The sequence below is a fragment of the Mastigoproctus giganteus genome, chromosome 5 (assembly GCF_048544385.1).
Source record: "Mastigoproctus giganteus isolate SK-2022 chromosome 5, ASM4854438v1, whole genome shotgun sequence".
Lineage (NCBI taxonomy): Eukaryota > Metazoa > Arthropoda > Arachnida > Uropygi > Thelyphonidae > Mastigoproctus > Mastigoproctus giganteus.
The window spans coordinates 176,636,361-176,655,557 of record NC_143579.1 but is presented as its reverse complement, the minus strand read 5'-3'; the positions used below and the strand labels follow the sequence as shown (position 1 = coordinate 176,655,557).

General features: G+C 39.2%; 1 protein-coding gene across 1 annotated transcript in view; it reads left to right on the top strand.

Moving 5' to 3' along the window:
* hob (bridge-like lipid transfer protein family member hobbit) overlaps positions 1–19,197 on the top strand; it is a 916,854-nt gene that overhangs the window by 662,396 nt on the left and 235,261 nt on the right. The window contains exon 36 of the mRNA XM_090374277.1: positions 8,908–8,953. Coding sequence (XP_090230403.1) covers positions 8,908–8,953 — 46 coding nt within the window. The remainder of the gene's footprint in view (positions 1–8,907; positions 8,954–19,197) is intronic.

Genomic DNA, 19,197 nt, shown 5'->3' with positions numbered 1-19,197 from the left:
GTGGAATTGTCGTGGATTCTGGCGAAATACTGATGACATCAAGGCCCTCCTGCAAAAGCACGAGCCAGTTTGCTTTTGCTTGCAGGAGACTTATCTAATGGCAAAAAGATGATCCCACCATGCATAACATCACAATTTTTTGTAGGGATAGAATTGCGGATGGTCCTGCTCACGGAGGAGTGGCTATCCTTGTTAACAACCAGACACCAGTTCAGCTCTTGCTAATTACAACTAGCATAGAGGCTGTTGCAATTCGCCTTACAGTGGGATTTTTATTAACCATCTGCTCTATTTATTTGCCACCCTTTCTTATTTCTCGGGGATTTTAATGGACATAACATCCTGTGGGGTAGTGCTAACATCAGTGGAAGGGGACGAGTCATAGAGTGTATGCTAAATGACAATGACCTTTCCCTTCTAAATACTGGAACAAACACCTTCTTCCACATGCCTACCCGTACTTTTTCTGCCATTGATCTCTCTATCTGCTCCCCTTCTCTACTCCCTTCTTTCACTTGGGAAGTGGATGAGAACCCTTACGGAAGTGATCACTTCCCTGTGATAACCTTGTTACACAGTGGGAGACCATGTCTTCCTTTCAGGTTACGACGGTGGAAGATTGATCAGGCTGACTGGCCTGCCTTCCAACATCAGGCAAATTTTGACCTAAGTACAGTCAGTCAGGAGCCTATCAATGATGCAGTAACGTACATCACAGAAATCATTGTCAAGCAGCTGCGAATGCAGTTCCAAAAACATCTGTCCGGTTTCCTCAATTTCCCAAACCTTGATGGAATTCCCAATGCACAGCAGCAAAAAAGGCCCAAAACAAAGCGTGGGGGATATTCCGCACAGATATCCTACCACGACTAATCTTATAGCCTTTAAACAGGCACGAGCCAAAGTACGCTACATCTGCCGTCAGAGTCAAAAGGAATCGTGGATCCGTTTTACATCATCTATTAACCAGTCTACCAACTCTAAGGTAGTCTGGGATAAAATCCGGAAAATGAAGGGAAAATATACATCCCACCCTTCTTCAATACTAGATTATAATGGATGCACTATTTCAGATCCAACTGCAATAGCCAATTCTCTTGGGGAAACATTCTCTAACATCTCTGCAACATCATCGTATTCCCCAGAGTTCCTGGTCCTGAGCCGACCGGGCTAGCCGAGTGGGTAAAGTACCTGCCCGGCAACCCAAAGGTCGCGGGTTCGATTCCCGCCTCGGGCTTGGATCAAAGTACTGCAAAAACCTTGGGAGGTGCAATATGGCCACAGAAGCCGATGCGCCAACAACTACCAAATCAAAAAAAAAATCCTGGTCCTGAAACATAAACTGGAAAAACAGGCACTTAATTTTAAGTCTAAGAGCGTCTATCCCTACAACGGGGTATTCACTATGCAGGAACTGAAAACAGCCCTCACTCTTTCCAAAGCAAGTGCCGTTGGACCAGATGGCATCCATTATGAAATGATTAAACATCTTTCACGAAAATCTATGGATTATCTGCTCTTTCTATATAACAGAATCTTTATTGAAGGGCAGTTTCCGGAACAATGCAATCATTCTTGCCTTTGCTAAGCCAGGAAAGGATCCAAAAGTCACTACCAGTTATCGTCCTATTGCTCTGACTAGCTGTCTGTGCAAAATCCTGGAGAGAATGATTAATTCTCGTTTAATATGGTACTTAGAATCAAATGACCTTCTCTCCAACATCCAGTGCTGCTTCCGAAGGAACCGGTCCACTTTGGACCATCTTATTAGACTGGAAACATCCATCCGGGATGCTTTCCTAAAACGCGAACACTTGATGTCAGTGTTCTTTGACATGGAGAAAGCGTATGACACAACTTGGAGATTTGGCATCTTAAAAGATCTGCATAGTCTTGGTTTTAGAGGGCAACTCCCCATTTTTATTAAAAACTTTTTAGCCAATCGATCTTTCGAAGTTCGTGTGGGATCCTCACTCTCTCGTTCCTTCAGCCAAGAGGAGGGAGTACCACAAGGATCAGTATTAAGTGTCACGCTTTTTGCCATCAAAGTAAATTCCATCACAGAACAACTACCTCCAACTGTAAACTGTGCCCTCTATGTTGATGACTTTAGCATATTTTGTCAGTCATGCAACATGAGGGTTATTGAAAGACAACTGCAGAAAGCCATTGATCGCCTTAATTCCTGGGCACTTGCTAATGGCTTCAGGTTCTCGCCGGAGAAGACCGTTTGCGTACACTTTTGTCGCAAGCGTAATCTTCATCCTGAACCTGAATTAACGCTCGGACAAAATGTTATTCCAGTAGTGTCAGACACAAAATTCTTGGGACTTGTGTTTGATAAAAAGTTGACCTTTCTCGAACATATTCGTCAACTTCGTACAAAATGCACGAGGGGACTAAATATTCTTCGCTCTCTCTCCTCCATGCGTTGGGGAGCAGATCAATGCACCCTACTACGGCTTTACCGTGCACTTGTACGATCCAAATTAGACTACGAGGCCCAGGTATACTCCTCAGCCAGAGACAGTGTACTTCGATGGCTTGACCCTGTCCATCATCAGGCCCTCCGTATCGCTACTGGAGCATATCGTACATCTCCTGTCCAGAGCTTATACGTCGAAGCAAACGAACCATCGTTATCCCTTCGATGTAAGCAGTTGTCTTTAAACTATGCTTTAAAGTTGAAATCCCTGTCAGACCATCCTATGTGGACATCCGTTTTTGAGCCACATTGGGAAAACTTGTACAATACCCATCAGACTGCCAACCGACCTTTTGGTATTCGTATCCAAGAGCTAATCAGAGAGTTTAACATCATGGTAGACAAGGTTGCACAAACAACAAAAGAAACTCTTCCACCCTGGCATGCTCATACCCCATCGTGCGACTTTTCCCTTAAGAAATGGGTAAAGTCTGAGACCTCATCATCTGTCTACCAGCAGCTCTATTCTGCACACCGAGCTGAGCACTCAGACTTCCTGCCCATTTACACAGACGACTCGAAGTCTGAATTGTGTGTAGGATCTGCTGTTGTCTTTCCAGACACTATAATATCTCAGCAGATTTTTCCTGAATCCAGCATATACACTGCAGAGCTGTATGCTGTAGAGCTAGCCTTGGATCACATTCGAACTTGTCAATGCCAAAGGTCAATAATATATTCAGACTCTTTGAGTGTATTACAGGCTTTATTATCTCTGAGACACAACTCTCATCCAGTTCTCTGTCGGGTTCAGCAGAAGATACATTCTCTTCATAAATACAAGTTTGATATCCGCTTCTGCTGGATTCCTAGCCACATTGGGATAAAGGGAAATGATTTGGCTGACACTGCAGCCAAATCAGCAACACCCACTAATGATCGTTGCCTGTCAGTCCCCTATACAGACTACAGGCAAATAATACGCAACAAGATATATTCCCAATGGCAAGAACTATGGCATAGAGAGAGAACAAATAAATTATACCAAATAAAGCCTGTAATAGAAACATGGCAGTCTAGTCTGTGCAGGAATCGGAGCGAGGAAGTTGTTCTTGCTCGACTCCGCATAGGACACAGTCATCTGACACATTCTTTTTTGCTGAGGGCGGATGACCCTCCAATGTATGAGTCTTGCGACACCATTTTAACTTTAAAGCATATTTTAATAGATTGTGGTCATTTTACCCATGTTCACAATATACATTTTACTGCTTTTATTCATCTGACTGAGCCTTATACACTCAGTCAGATTTTATCAGACAACGACCACATGTCGGCAGTTTTTAAGTTTTTACAAGCTATCAATATATACACACATATATAAATTGGATAATTTAATTTTAAACGTATACTGCCTTATATATATATAAATAACAATTTGACGAGGTAATCTTTTTAAATGTTACCAGAATTTCTTTGTTGTATTTTAATCGTTTCCTGGCGCAGTATAACCTTAGTTGTTTTTGTGCCAATAAAACCAAAATCAAATCAAACCAAACCATCCCTTTATCCATTGCATTGACTTGCCCTTAATGTCATACCGCTCCAATTTGTACAGCAGTCTTCCATGTGCAACAGTGTCAAAAGCTTTCATGAAATCCAAGTATATGATATCAAAATTATTTTTGCATCCAGTTCCTTTGTAACCAGATCATAATATCAATCAAATTTGTCAGACAAGACTTTCCCTTAACAAACCCATGCTGTGTCTGAATTATTGCTGCAGTCTTGTCTAGATGATCCTGCAATGCATCTTTAACCGGTGACTCCATTATTTTACCCAGAACAGAAGTTAAACTAACTGGTCTGTAATTACTCGTGCCACCCCTCGATCCCCCTTTGTGAATTGGGGATACATTTACACATCTGCAGTCCGTGAGAACCTCTCCTGAGTCCAAGGATGCACTCATAATTATGGCTAAGCATTTGCTTACTTCCTTTGCCGCCTCCTTCAATATAACTGGATAGATCCCATCCACCCCAGGTGCCTTTCTTATGTTCAACTTCAACAATTTCTCCTCCACTTGGATTGTATTATAGAGTGGAGATTTTAACTTTCCAAATATTAACTCGAAATTGTGGATTGATCACTCACACAGTAGCAGAAACATTTTTGAATTATTAGACACAACCATTGAAGTTGGAAAATTTAGAGTTCTTCAAAACAGATAACTTTTTTGAAAAAATATTTTGAATTTTTTACTTAATTAACATTACATATGCTTAATAATTAATTTTAATAGTCCTAGTCATATTTGTTAGACCAATTTAAAATTTAACTAAGGATTTATTAAGTTACAACTTAATATTCATAGTGCATTTGTTTTGTTGATTTTGGTACATACATCATATAGGATCGGGATGTGTCTGCCCAGGAAAAAAGTTGTAGAGCAATTACTATCTTTAAAGATCACAAAAGATAATATGGTTGTACGCAATATAATATTAAGGTATGAGATCTGAAAATTTACTTCAGAACAGTGTTGAGAAGAAGTTACAAGTTAGGATTAAATTCAAAAGTTCCTTCAGTTAATCCCAGACATGATAGGAAGCGGTATGTGATGAGAGAGTTGTTAATCAATTCGACCCTGAAGAAAGACTGTACAAGGCACATTTGGGGTGATATCACATTCAGTGTAGTGAATAATTTAAAAATTTAGGTGTAATTGTACAGTCATACCTGAAATTCTGTGAGCAGTTCTTACAAGCTGCTAGGAACACCCATGGAGTTCTATTAGTTATATATAGGAATTTTGCGAGTAGAAATAAAGAGATTGTTTTCCCATTGTATGTGGAAATGGTTAGACTCTGTTTTGAATAATGTGGATCTGTTGTAGTGAGTGAAGGAAAGAACAGTATTAGTCAAGAGAACAAAAAGGGTACTCTTACCACGGGTTGTGGAAACTAGGCATCTGCAAAGAGAATTGCTTGAAATATTTAAGGGTTAACTAAATTAAATGCTAATGAATCCTTGCTGTTTCTTGCACAGCATGCAGAAGGCAACATAAACTTAAAGTAGAAAAGGATGATCACATTACAAATATGCAGAAATTTGCATCCTTCCTGAGAATAGTTGATTGTTGGAATAAACTTCTACCTACTGTTATGAAAGTGGGTAGTTTGAAATAAATGTTAAAAAGGTGTGGAGAAATTAGTTTGTGTGATAAGCAAACAAAATGGGTATTTTTATAATTGCCAATGTATAAGACTTTGCTGTGTTATTCCATTTTGCCTTTACTAATAATAACTCAAATTTAACAGTCACTTTTGAAGCTAGCCATGCCCAAAATGTGAAATAATCATGCAGTGATTGGATAGTATAAATTAAGGCTATAATCCAAAATGAAAATGCAGTACTTACGCTGAGTGATCACTGAATTATGACCACCTACCTAATACCGTGTTGGGCCACTGTTCACATGGATAACAGCCACTGTCCACTAGGCATTGCCTTCACTAGATGTTTGTAGACATCCATAGGGAACTGCAGCCATGCTACTTGCAAGGCTTTCCAGTGTCAGAATTGATGATTACACATCTGTATGCCTCACTTCCCGTTCTAAAACATCCCATTCGGTTGGATTGAGGTCAGGCAAATTTGGAGGCTAATCAAGACGGGTGATATCTTTACTGTGTTCCATGAACCACTCATGTGTAGTGGGAGGGGCTAATGACACAGTGCTTTATCAGCTGTGGAAGGTCCTGTTTCTGTTCAGGAAGAAATGCAACATGGCAGGGTGCAATGTTCGTTCGCACTCAAATTTAACAGTCACTTTTGAAGCTAGCCATGCCCAAAATGTGAAATGATCATGCAATGATTCGATAGTATAAATTAAGGCTATAACCCAAAATGAAAATGCAGTACTTACGCTGAGTGATCGCTGAATTATGACCACCTACCTAATACCGTGTTGGGCCACTGTTCACATGGATAACAGCCACTGTTCACCTAGGCATTGCCTTCACTAGATGTTTGTAGACATCCATAGGAGGCGCTTCCGTAGCCAGGTGGGAAGGAGCAGCAGTGCGTAGCATACGCTTCTTGATTAGACCGGGGTTCGAGCCCGTCACCACCAAATACGGAACATGCGCAAAGGTCAGGGAATGACCACCACACCGGAGCAATATGGCCTTAGTTGCTAATGCTCCTAAAAAAAAAAAAAAAACAAATAACATCCATAGGGAACTGCAGCCATGCTACTTGCAAGGCTTTCCAGTGTCAGAATTAATGATGATTACACATCTATATGCCTCACTTCCCGTTCTAAAACATCCCATTCGGTTGGATTGAGGTCAGGCAAATTTGAGGCTAATCAAGATGGGTGATATCTTCACTGTGTTCCATGAACCACTCATGTGTAGTGGGGGGGGCTAATGACAGTGCTTTATCAGCTGTGGAAGGCCCCGTTTCTGTTCAGGAAGAAATGCAACATGGCAGGGTGCAATGTTCGTTCTACTTTTAGCAGCCAGTAGACCTCACCAGTGAAATGTTGGTCCATACACACCAGGGTCTTAGTTTTTGCCAGAAAAACATACCTGTTATTAACAACCACTGCCTCCTGCCTGGATAGTGGGCATCATGCACAGTGGGTCCATGAATTCCTATTGCTTGTGCCACACACGCACAAGGGCATCTGTCAAGGTGTTGCACCGGATATTTTTACTCATTCAACTAGCACACTCATTTCCAGTGTCCAACCAGCACAGCCAGCATGTTTTTAACACCACAGCATTTACCATCAACGATGATCACCAGTGAGGAAAGGGTATCTCTTGGGCATGTATTTGGATCTTAGAAAGGCTTTTGATACTATTGCACATGGAAGACTGCTGCACAAATTGGAGCAGTGCAGCATTGGAGGCAAATTGCTGCTATGGATAAAGGAATGGTTGAGTGGGAGAAGACAGAGAGTGGTAATCAACGGACACTGCTCTTCATGAACTAATGTTATTAGTGGAGTCCCTCAGGGTTCAGTGTTGAGTCCATTGTTGTTTTCTGAATTTATAAACGATATTGATGATGGTATATTAGGCTTAATGTCTAAGTTTGCAGACGATATGAATGTTGACATAGTTGTTAATGACAGTATGCTGCTTCAACAGGATCTAGAAAAGTTGAGGAGATGGGCTGAGAGGTGGCAAATGAAGCTTAACATTGACAAATGTAAAGTACTACATATGAGAAACAAAGGACTTGGGTGTAATTGTGCAGGCATATATGAAGTTTTCTGAGCAGTGCAGATGGTCTGCAAGAGTAGCTCATGGTGTTTTGTCAATGATATACAGGAGTTTTTCTAGCAGGGATAAGAAGGTGATTATCCCCTTGTATAAGGCGATGGTCAGGCCACACCTTGAGTACTGTATACAGTTCTGGAAGCCTCATTTTTAGAATGATGTAGAGCTGTTCGAACGAGTACAGAGAAGGGCAACAAGATTAGTGAATGGAAAAAGGGTTGCTCTTATAAAGAAAAGCTTAAGTTTTGCAGATTACAGTGTTTGGAGACTAGGCACCTGTGAGGAGATCTGATTGAGGTGTATAAAGCCTTGAATGGTTTGAGCATGTGCAATGCTGATGGGATTCTTCCTCTTGCTCAGAATAATCACCTGAAACAGCATAAATTCAAATCGAGAAAGACAGTTGTAGGATAGATGTGAGGAAATTTGCCTTTAGCCAGCAGGTGGTAGAACAGACTTCCATCTTTTGTTGTGGAAGTTGATAGCCTAAATAAATTTAAGGCTGAGCCGGAGAAGTATTTGGTACGAATTGAGGGGTGAAATCGGAGCTTTTTTTTTTCCCCCGCTGATGCTGCATAAGCTTGCTTTCTTGCATCGTGTGCCTCTACTAATGCTGATGCTAAATTACCACTTCTCTATTGTACAAAGCTGTTCTGCTTTTAATGATGCAAGCTGTGTGGCATAGTTCATTACAGGTTTTGAACTATCCAGCTATTGTGACAAGGATGATGACTCCATTAAATCACGTTATTTAGTTTTATGCATTTTCTTTTTCACTTTTGACATCTTTCAAATTTCCGCTACTTGTTTTTCACTGTTGATTTCTGTATTAGGTTTTCAAGGGGAATTGGACGTTTTTTTGCTTTCCTGTAATCTTTTGTATTTCACTTCTTTTACAACTACAGTTAGTCATTAACCCTTGCATTCCATTTAATTTTGGCCTTCTAATTCCACTAGAATATCATAACTTGATGAACTTTTTTTATATACCTCCATCACTATGTAATCAATGCTTCTAAGTTATTATGATATCTATAAATTAAAAAATATGTATACTTATCTAATTTATAAAAACCTGTTGTCAAAATTTTTATTTAGTGGTTTTTTTTTTTTTTTTTTTTTTTTTTTTGTGTGTCATTTTAAATTATACCTGTCTGATAGCTGTATCTTTTTATTTTAAATAATAGGGTTTCCTATGGACGAGAAGCTATTCTGAAAGATGTTGCAGAAGAGGTAAAAGTATTGGTATTTTTCTAGAGTTACTACTCAGGCAAAACACAACTGAGAAGTCAATGTTTGTGTGGTTTTTTTTTTTTTTTTTTCTCTACCAATGTTAACGATTGTTTCATAACAGAAACACTTAAAAGTAAAGAATAAAACATTAGCAGCAGAAAATGATTCAAAAAAAGCAAGCTTACAGAATCAGCCAAAAAAAACACACCTCCCTTTTCGCCTATTCATTCCCTCCAGTAGTTTGTCTAGTTTTTCCTTGAATTTATTAAACTATCAATGGAAGTCTCTTCAGCAATCAACCACCTGCTCATTAAAGGCAAACTTCGACACATCTGTTCTGCAACAGTCCTTCCTCGATTTCAATTTGTGCCCCCTTATGTGTATAGTCTGAGCAAGAGGAAGGATCCCATCAGTATTGAGCTTGCTTAATCCATTCAAAGCCTTAAACATCTCAGTTAGTTCACCTCAGAGGTGCATCATCTCCAGACACTGAAATTTGTGGAAGTGAAGCCTTTCTTGGTAAGAACACCCATTTGCTGAACTCACCACTCCTGTACCCTTCTCTGTACTCTTTCTAGCTCTTCTACATCCTTCCTAAAATGAGGCCTCCAGGCCTGTATACAGTACTCAACTTGTGGCCTGACCATTGCCTTATACAAGGAGATAATCACCTCCTTATCCCTGCAAAAAAAATTCCTGTATATCATTGACAACACACCATGAGCTACTCTTGAAGACTGTTTGTACTGCTCAGAAAACTTAATGTCTAACTCTCAATTACACCAGGTCATTTTCATTCTCTACCACACTGAATTTATTACCACACAGTTGATACGTTACTCTGGGATTACTGCTACCCAGCAGAGGTGGCAACTAATGTTTCCACCCAGCCGATCTGCTCAACTTTTCTAGATTCTGTTGCAGTAGCTTACTGTCATTATGTCATTAACAATTCTGCCAACCTTCCTATTGTCTGCAGATTTGGACATTAAGCCTGATATACCTTCATCAATATCATTAATAAATACAGAAAACAACAATGAACCCAACACTAAACCCTGCAGGACTTCACTAATAACATTAGTCCACAAAGAGCAGTGTCCATTGATTACCACTCTCTGTCATCTCCCACTCAACCAACCTTTTATCTATAGTAGCAACTTGCCCTTTATGCCATACCACTCCAATTTGTACAGCAGTCTTCCATGTGCAACAGTATCAAAAGCTTTCCTAAAATCCAAGTATATGATATCAAAATTATTTTTTGCCTCCAGTTCCTTTGTGACCACATCATAGTATCTACTCAAATTGGTCAGACAAGACTTTCCCTTAAAAAACTCATGCTATGTCTGAACTATAACTGCACCCTTGTCTAGATGTTCCTGCAGTGCTTCTTTAACCATTTCTCCGGAACAGAAGTTAAACTAACAGGGCAGTAATTACTTCTGTCACCCTTTGATCCTCCTTTGTGAATTAGAGTGACATTTGCACATCTCCAGTCCATGGGAACCTCCCCTGAGTCCAAGGAAGCTCTCATAATTATGGCTAGGGGTTTACTTACTTCCTTTGCTGTCTCATTTAATATAACTAAATAGATCCCATCCACCCCAGGTGTCTTTATTATGTTCAACTTTAACAATTTCTTCTCCACTTGCTCTCAATTATTACAAAATCATTTAGCTCCCTGCCAGAGTTTCATAATCTTCTGACATTCCCCTCCTTGAATAATTACTCATGTGTGAATGTAGATGCAAATTCGTCAATTTGTCAGCTACCTGAGCAGGATCATCAACAGTCGAACCATCAATATCAAGTAGCCCAATCTGATTCATCCCTTTCCTTCTATAGTTTACATAAGTAAAGAACGTTTTGCTGTTTTTCTCTGCATCCTTTGCCAAAGATTTCTCGTAATCTGATGTCGCCTGCCTAGCCTCCTTTGTGACTTGATTACAGACCAGCTTATATGTACCATAGGCTTGTGTCTCACCTGATAATTTATATGCATCCTATGCATTTTTACATCAGGTGCATATAAATTATCAGGTGTCTCATTACTTCATCTGACATCCATTTAGGCCTAAACCTTGAGCAATATTTCTTAGTTGGTATGAAAAGCCCATGATTAATTCTTTGAATGATTCCCATTTAGAATTTGCCACTGGTAACATCATCAGTTGGTCCCAATGTACAGAATTTAAAAACTGTCTCAGACCACCGTAGTCACCTTTACAAAAACAAAAACCCTTCCCTTTACTCCTAAAAGTAGTTACATCTTTGAGTAAATCTCACATCAGCACACTGCGATCACTGCCAATTTGTGGTAACTTTATCTGCAGATTCGTAATGCATAAAGAATATACTGATAATCAGATCAAGAGGATTATTCTTATTCCCTCTGGTTGCCTCTCGAACCTGCTGCTGTAGAAAACATTGTTCAATATATCCATAAAATCTTCAAACAGGCCTATGGGGGCTGGGAAATTCCACACTGCAATAATTAAAGACAAACACCCGCCAAGGAATTAAAAATTTTTACTATAAAAATAAAATATACAGAAATTAAATATAATGAAATACTGTGATACACTATCGGAAGACTAAAATATTACGATAAATTACGGTAAAATAAACTACAATAAAACGTTAAAAATATAGTTAAAAATACCGAAGCAATAAAATTATCTAAAATAAACTGGATTAAAAGCAATAAAACCTGAAGCTTTCGGAGACTGCTGTCTCCTTCTTCAACAGTATGTTGAAGAAGAACCTCCGAAATCTTCAACATACTGTTGAAGCTTTCAGAGACTGCTGTCTCCTTCTTCAATAGTATGTTGAAGAGGGAGACAGCAGTCTCCAAAAGCTTCAGGTTTTATCGCTTTTAATCCAGTTTATTTTAGATAATTATTTTGCTTCGGTATTTTTAACGTTTTATCGTAGTTTATTTTACCGTAATTTATCGTAATATTTTAGTCTTCCGATAGTGTATCAGTCTTTCATTATATTTTATTTCTGTATATTTTATTTTTATGGTAAAAATTTTTAATTCCTTGGCTGGTGTTTGTCTTTAATTATTGCAGTATATCCATAAAAGCCTTGCTAGCATGTGTGTGATGAACCCACAAGTTCCAATCAACATCTGGAAAGTTAAAATCCCTCATTATATGACAATCTGATTTGTTGTCCCACTATTTCTCTATACAGTTCATTATAGTCATCAGCGTCATTAGGCCTATAGCACACTCCTACTCTCAATTTTGCTTATGTCACACCAAGCTGGCTCAACATTGCACTGTCAACCCATGTCAACTGGATGCACATCATAGATTTTGTTTCTTAGCTAACAGCATAACCTCTCCGCCTTCCTATCTGGTCTATCCTTTCTGTGCACATTTACTCCCCAAATTCCCAATTCTGCATTCCTTATATCTGTGTGACACTACGTCTCTAATATCCGAATAATATCTGCCTTTGATGTTTTGTCCAGCACCCCAAATTTATTTACTAAACTCCTAGCATTGGTGTACATGAAAGTATACATGCACCTGTTCTTATCCTTAGCTACCCTAACACAGCCCATGTATTTACTTCTTCTGCAATGACTCCCAGCTGTCCATAAAATCCCCAGCACCTTGTTTTCCAGGCTGCTGCTCATTCCAGTAGAAGCAGTGCAAGAATCGCTTTCACCTCTGCCAGTGGCTACTGTTAATCTCTTAGTCCGTGTATCCCCCGAAGCTAGCAGTTTTCCAGCCCTGCTAACACTGCCTCAATAACATGGGCAAATATTTTTGCACCCTTTCTATTGATGTGTATCCAATCCACGTAGATGCAGTCTCTCCTATTAACAAGCACAGACCATGCTGAGAAAAATTCTGCCCCTTGAGAATTTTTCTCCAGGGTGGAATTGATTGACAAGGCACCATTTTCCTGACAATAGAGTCACCGACAACCACTGGTTCTTTGGGACCGGCACATTCTGCCTTGAGGATTGCCGCTGTGTAGCTTGATGTTGAAGTGCAAGCTCTGGCATTGATGTGGGCAGCTGAGAGCTTGAAAGGAAGTGAGCCTGAGAGGAAGTGAAATTCTTTCACAGGAATCCTACTACAGAAAAATTTAATGCACTATAAATGGCAAAGAAGCAAGAGCAAGGTTATGTTAGGCGTGCATGTAAGAAGACGTCATTGATGCATTTTGTCTCAGCTATGAAAAGAGTTACACATATTAAAACATTATTGAATAAAATCAGAAAAATTAATGACAGATATACCAAAATTTCACATGCACAATTATCAATTAGAAAGGCCAATGCTGATAATACTGATGATATAGAAATGCTCTGCATGCAAATTTTGCTAAAATATTGCCCTTTTCCCTATCCACTAAAGTTCAAGTACTATAAGAACCCTATATAAAAATACAGTCTAAATTTCTCCATAAAATATACAGAATCACATAACCAACCATTGACCATATCAGATCATCATAAGGTATCATCTAAAACCAGGCAAAGCACAGAAGCCAAGACAGCATCCATTATATTTTGCCAAAAAAATTAGGGAAAGGCTCATTACAATCATGGGCTCTGGCAAGATATTTTGAAAGGTGGCGCAAAAAAAAACTGCAGTAGAATGTCGATTATCCAAACTGTCAATTATCCGAACCACCGCCGCCCCAAAGAAGAAAAACTTACAGTATCTACTTTTAGTGCACTGGTTGTTATTCTGAAATGTTACTCTTGCCGCTTGATGCATTCGCTTCTGATTATTTATTTGAAGATACATGTAAAATAGCATAGAAATAGTCTTGATTTGTCATTACAGGAGTTAAAAATCAAATGTTAGCTTAACTACTGTGTAGACCTAGGATAGTCTCCCGTGACATTGTTGCATCATTGTTGTACCATTGACTGTTGTGAGCGCAGGAGTTTGTGGGGGGGGGGATGTTAGCTTTCACTCAGTCTGCTGCGAGAGCAATGTGAGGTTATTTCTGGCATTTTGTTTCCAATTGCTCAATGTTGGAGTTTTTGTTCGTGGCTATTTCAAAGTGAAATATTGTGTCATTTTGCTTTTTAATTTTAATACTGCTACCGCTGTGTGTTAATAATGGCATCTGCAGGCAAAAAGGAACTGCAGTGTGTTGTCAGTAGAAGACATTTTGCCAAAAAAATTAGGGAAAGAATCATTACAATCATGGGCTCTGGCAAGATATTTTGAAAGGTGGCGCAAAAAAAAAAAACTGCAGTAGAATGTCGATTATCCAAACTGTCAATTATCCGAACCACCGCCGCCCCAAAGAAGAAAAACTTACAGTATCTACTTTTAGTGCACTGGTTGTTATTCTGAAATGTTACTCTTGCCACTTGATGCATTCGCTTCTGATTATTTATTTGAAGATACATGTAAAATAGCATAGAAATAGTCTTGATTTGTCATTACAGGAGTTAAAAATCAAATGTTAGCTTAACTACTGTGTAGACCTAGGATAGTCTCCCGTGACATTGTTGCATCATTGTTGTACCATTGACTGTTGTGAGCGCAGGAGTTTGTGGGGGGGGGGGGATGTTAGCTTTCACTCAGTCTGCTGCGAGAGCAATGTGAGGTTATTTCTGGCATTTTGTTTCCAATTGCTCAATGTTGGAGTTTTTGTTCGTGGCTATTTCAAAGTGAAATATTGTGTCATTTTGCTTTTTAATTTTAGTACTGCTACCGCTGTGTGTTAATAATGGCATCTGCAGGCAAAAAGGAACTGCAGTGTGTTGTCAGTAGAAGACATTTTGCCAAAAAAATTAGGGAAAGAATCATTACAATCATGGGCTCTGGCAAGATATTTTGAAAGGTGGCGCAAAAAAAAAAACTGCAGTAGAATGTCGATTATCCAAACTGTCAATTATCCGAACCACCGCCGCCCCAAAGAAGAAAAACTTACAGTATCTACTTTTAGTGCACTGATTGTTATTCTGAAATGTTACTCTTGCCGCTTGATGCATTCGCTTCTGATTATTTATTTGAAGATACATGTAAAATAGCATAGAAATAGTCTTGATTTGTCATTACAGGAGTTAAAAATCAAATGTTAGCTTAACTACTGTGTAGACCAAGGATAGTCTCCCGTGACCTTGTTGCATCATTGTTGTGAGCGCAGGAGTTTGTGGGGGGGGGGGAGGTTAGCTTTCACTCAGTCTGCTGCGAGAGCAATGTGAGGTTATTTCTGGCGTTTTGTTTCTAATTGCTCAATGTTGGAGTTTTTGTTCATGGCTATTTCAAAGTGAAATATTGTGTCATTTTGCTTTTTAATTTTAATACTGCTACCGCTTTGTGTTAATAATGGCATCTGCAGGCAAAAAGGAACTGCAGTGTGTTGTCAGTTGAAGACAGGATAACAATTATTAATAGACTGGAAAAGGATGAAACTAGTGTATCTCTTGCTAAGATTTTTAACATTGACAGCAGAAAAAATGAAATTTTGAAGTTTACTTCAAAGTTTGACAATGAACATGGCTCTGAAAAAAAAAAAAAGGAAAACTATGAAAAAAACTAGTGATGAGAAATTAGATGCTGTTTATTTATTGTTTCTACAAAAGAGAAGCCAAAGAAAACCAATTTCTGGACCTCTGTTATGCAAAAACGCATTACAATTGAATCAAAATTTTAAAAGCCCATCTGAATTTAAAGCCAGTACAGGATGGCTGAAAATTTTCAAATCTCGCCACGTTATAAGGGAGCTTGAAATTCAAGGAGAAACTTTATCAGGTGATGTCCCAGAAGCAGAAGCTTTTAAAGTCTTTTCTAAAAATGGCAGAGGAAGGAGGTTTTCCAAGGATGGCATTTACAATGCAGATGAAACTGGTCTTAATTGGAAGTCACTCCCTTGTAAATCGCTTGCATCACGACACAAAATGGCTGCTCCTTGTTTCAAAGCTAACAAACAGCATGTTACAGTTATGGTATATGAAAATGCAAGTGGACAGCAAGTTTTACCATTGTTGGTGATTGGGAAATCCAAGAATTCAAGGTGCTTTAAATGTGTCAAGTGCCTACCAGTATGATATAAAGGAGAGAAAAATGCTTGGATGAATCCCAATGTTTTTTTGGATTGGTTTAGCCAAGATTTTATTCCAAGTGTGAAGAGGCATCAAGAAAATCAGGATAAAGCTGGTAAAGTTTTGTTTATTATTGATAATGCACCCTCCCACCTCCTTTTGAAAAAATGAATTCAATTGACAAGAACTTCATTGTCAGGTTTTTACCGCAAAATGTTACAGCCCCGCTGCAACCAATGGATCAAGAAGATGTTATAGAAAAATATATATATATATATCTACAACAAGATATATATATATATATATATATATCTCTACAATAAAAATATATCTACAACAAGATGTTATAGAAAAACTAAAAAAGATGTACAAAAAACAAGTCTCAAGTAGCTTACTGCTACCCGAGGGAGATGAAGAGAGTGGGTTGAGTTTTCAAAGAATCTCAACATTAAGGATTGTTTCTACATGTTAGTAGATGCCTGGAACATGCTGTCGGAGAGAAATCTGCATAAACTTTGGGGTGCTGCGGAAGAGACAGTCACACGTGCAAGATTTGAATGAAGACATAGGTGAGATTGTAACTTTATTTCAAAGGATTCCCAGGTTTTCCAAGTGTGGGCAAGATGATGCAGAGGCATGGTTAAACAACAGTGCCAAAGATCCTGGTTATCCATATTTTAACCCAAAAAGAAATTGTTGCATTAGTCAAGGATGAAGAAGGTGCTGACTTTTTTTTAACCAAGGTGATTCTGATGATGAAGAGGGAGTGGGCCTGCCCATTTGGTGGCCTTCACTGGCTAAAAACTGCAATGGCATGGTTTGAGCAACAGTCTGAATGCAGTTCTACGGAGATACTTCTGTTAAGAGGATGAGAGACCTGGCCGTGAAAAGAAAGACAAATCTTGCATGGTTCAAAGAAAAATTCAAGATTACATATTTTAAAAAATAAACCTTCCCAAGATTCATTATACTCTTATTTGTGTGCAATTACTTGTGTTTATTTCTGTTTATGTAAAAAAAAAAAAAAAGTGTGATTTATAGTTGAAACCATGTAAAACAATTAGATAAGTTCAAAATAAATGTAATATATAATATATATTGTTTCTTCAAAATGTGCCGACCGGGCTAGCCAGGTAGGTAAAGTGCATGCCTGACAACCCAAAGGTAAAGTGTAAAGTGTGTTCATGTCAAACGGCACCAGGGGTTTCCCCCATCTCCGCGTGGTTTTCTTTGTGGGTGTAACAGATCACTGTTAAGGCCAGAGATTTAAAAGTGTATGGGATTTGGAAGTATTGTGTTGTGTATCGTTGTTCCTCTGGCCATTTAACTGCTAGATCCCTGCTGGGGCCCAACATTGCCCACACTCAGCCCCGTGGAGGCAGACCAGGTACACCCAGCATAATTATTTACTCTGGCAGGGCCCTGCCACCTAATTTCCTGAGATTTCAGTGGCTAGGGCCTTAAAAAAAAAAATATATATATATATATATATATATATATATATATAATATAAAAAAAAAAAATAGTAATAATAAATAAAATAAAATAAATAAAAATAATAATAATAACGCAATTTTAAAGGGTGGTTCGCTAATGAGGTTAAGTTTCGGAATTGATGCACAATTTGGCTGTTATAATTTGGAAGTTTAAGTTTTTGTCGTGTGGGGCGTAATGTATAGAGAGAGAGAGTGGGGGGAAAGACTGAAGACTGGAGGGGAAAGACAGAAGTATGAGGCCAATAGGGTAGACGACCCCAGATATCAGTGTGGCATGCCCATGCCGCACCAGGAGAAGTAAACAGGGGAGACGGGGGAGGGGACGGTCCCGGCCCCTCCCACTGCCAGGATATGGAGAGAAAGTGGGCCAGACTAAATGTCCAACCCAGATCGCCAAAAGGCGAGGCAACAGCGTAGCTGCGGTCACAGTCATGGTTTTTGGATGTTCAGTTCAGTGTCACTTCAGGTAGGTCACAGTCTTGGTTCAGTCTCACTTGTCTCGTGTTCATCTTATGGGATCAGGAAGAGGAGTGATGACTCTGGTCAGTTTGTAGTACTACTTTGATGTCAATTCAGGTAGTCATATTCGTTGAGAGCATCAGTCATGGCCCATTTGCACCAGGTATTGAATGGAGAGTTATCTTTGTTCGTAATTTCTTCTGATCGGTTGTAGTCATGCGGTATGTTCATGCTGTAGTCTTGAATGTCTTCTCCTTGATTAGTTTCAATGGAGTTCTTCTATTCAGATGTTTCCATATTGTTGCAGATAGCGATTTCTGTTCTCCTTCTGTTAAAGATACTTGGATATACTTGGATCTTAGAAAGGCTTTTGATACTGTTGCACATGGAAGACTGCTGCACAAATTGGAGCAGTGTGACATTGGAGGCAAATTGCTGCTGTGGATAAAGGGGTGGCTCAGGGGGAGAAGGCAGTGAGTGGTAATCAGTGGACACTGCTCGTAGTGGACTAGTAGTAGTAGTAGTAGTAGTGGCACATGATGCAAGAAAGCAAGTGTAGGAGCTTATGCAACATCAGCCAAAAAAAAAAAAAAAAATCACACCATTCCCTCCAAATGCCTGTCCAGTTCCTCCTTAAATTTATTTAACCTATCAACTTCTACAACGACAGATGGAAGTTTGTTCCAGCAATTAACCACCCGCTGGCTAAAGGCAAATTTCCGCACATCTATTCTACATCTATTCCACTAATGTTATTAGTGGAGTCCCTCAGGGCTCAGTGTTGGGTCCATTATTGTTTTCTGTATTCATAAATGATATTGATGATGGTATATCAAGCTTAATGTCGAAGTTTGCAGACGATACAAAGGTAGGCAGGGTTGTCAAGGACACTACTGACACTATGCTGCTGCAACAGGATCTGGAAAGGTTGAGCAGATGGGCTGAGAGGTGGCAAATGAAGTTTAACATTGACAAATGTAAAGTACTACACATGGGAAACAGCAACCCCAGAGCAACGTATCAACTCTGTGGTACTACACTGACAGTGGTAGAGAATGAAAGGGACCTGGGGGTGGTTGTGCAATCATATATGAAGTTCTCTGAGCAGTGCAGATGGGCTGCAAGAGTAGCTCATGGTGTATTGTCAATGATATATAGGAATTTTTCTAGCAGGGATAAGGAGGTGATTATTCCCTTGTATAAGGCAATGGTCAGGCCACACCTAGAGTACTGTATACAGGTCTGGAGGCCTC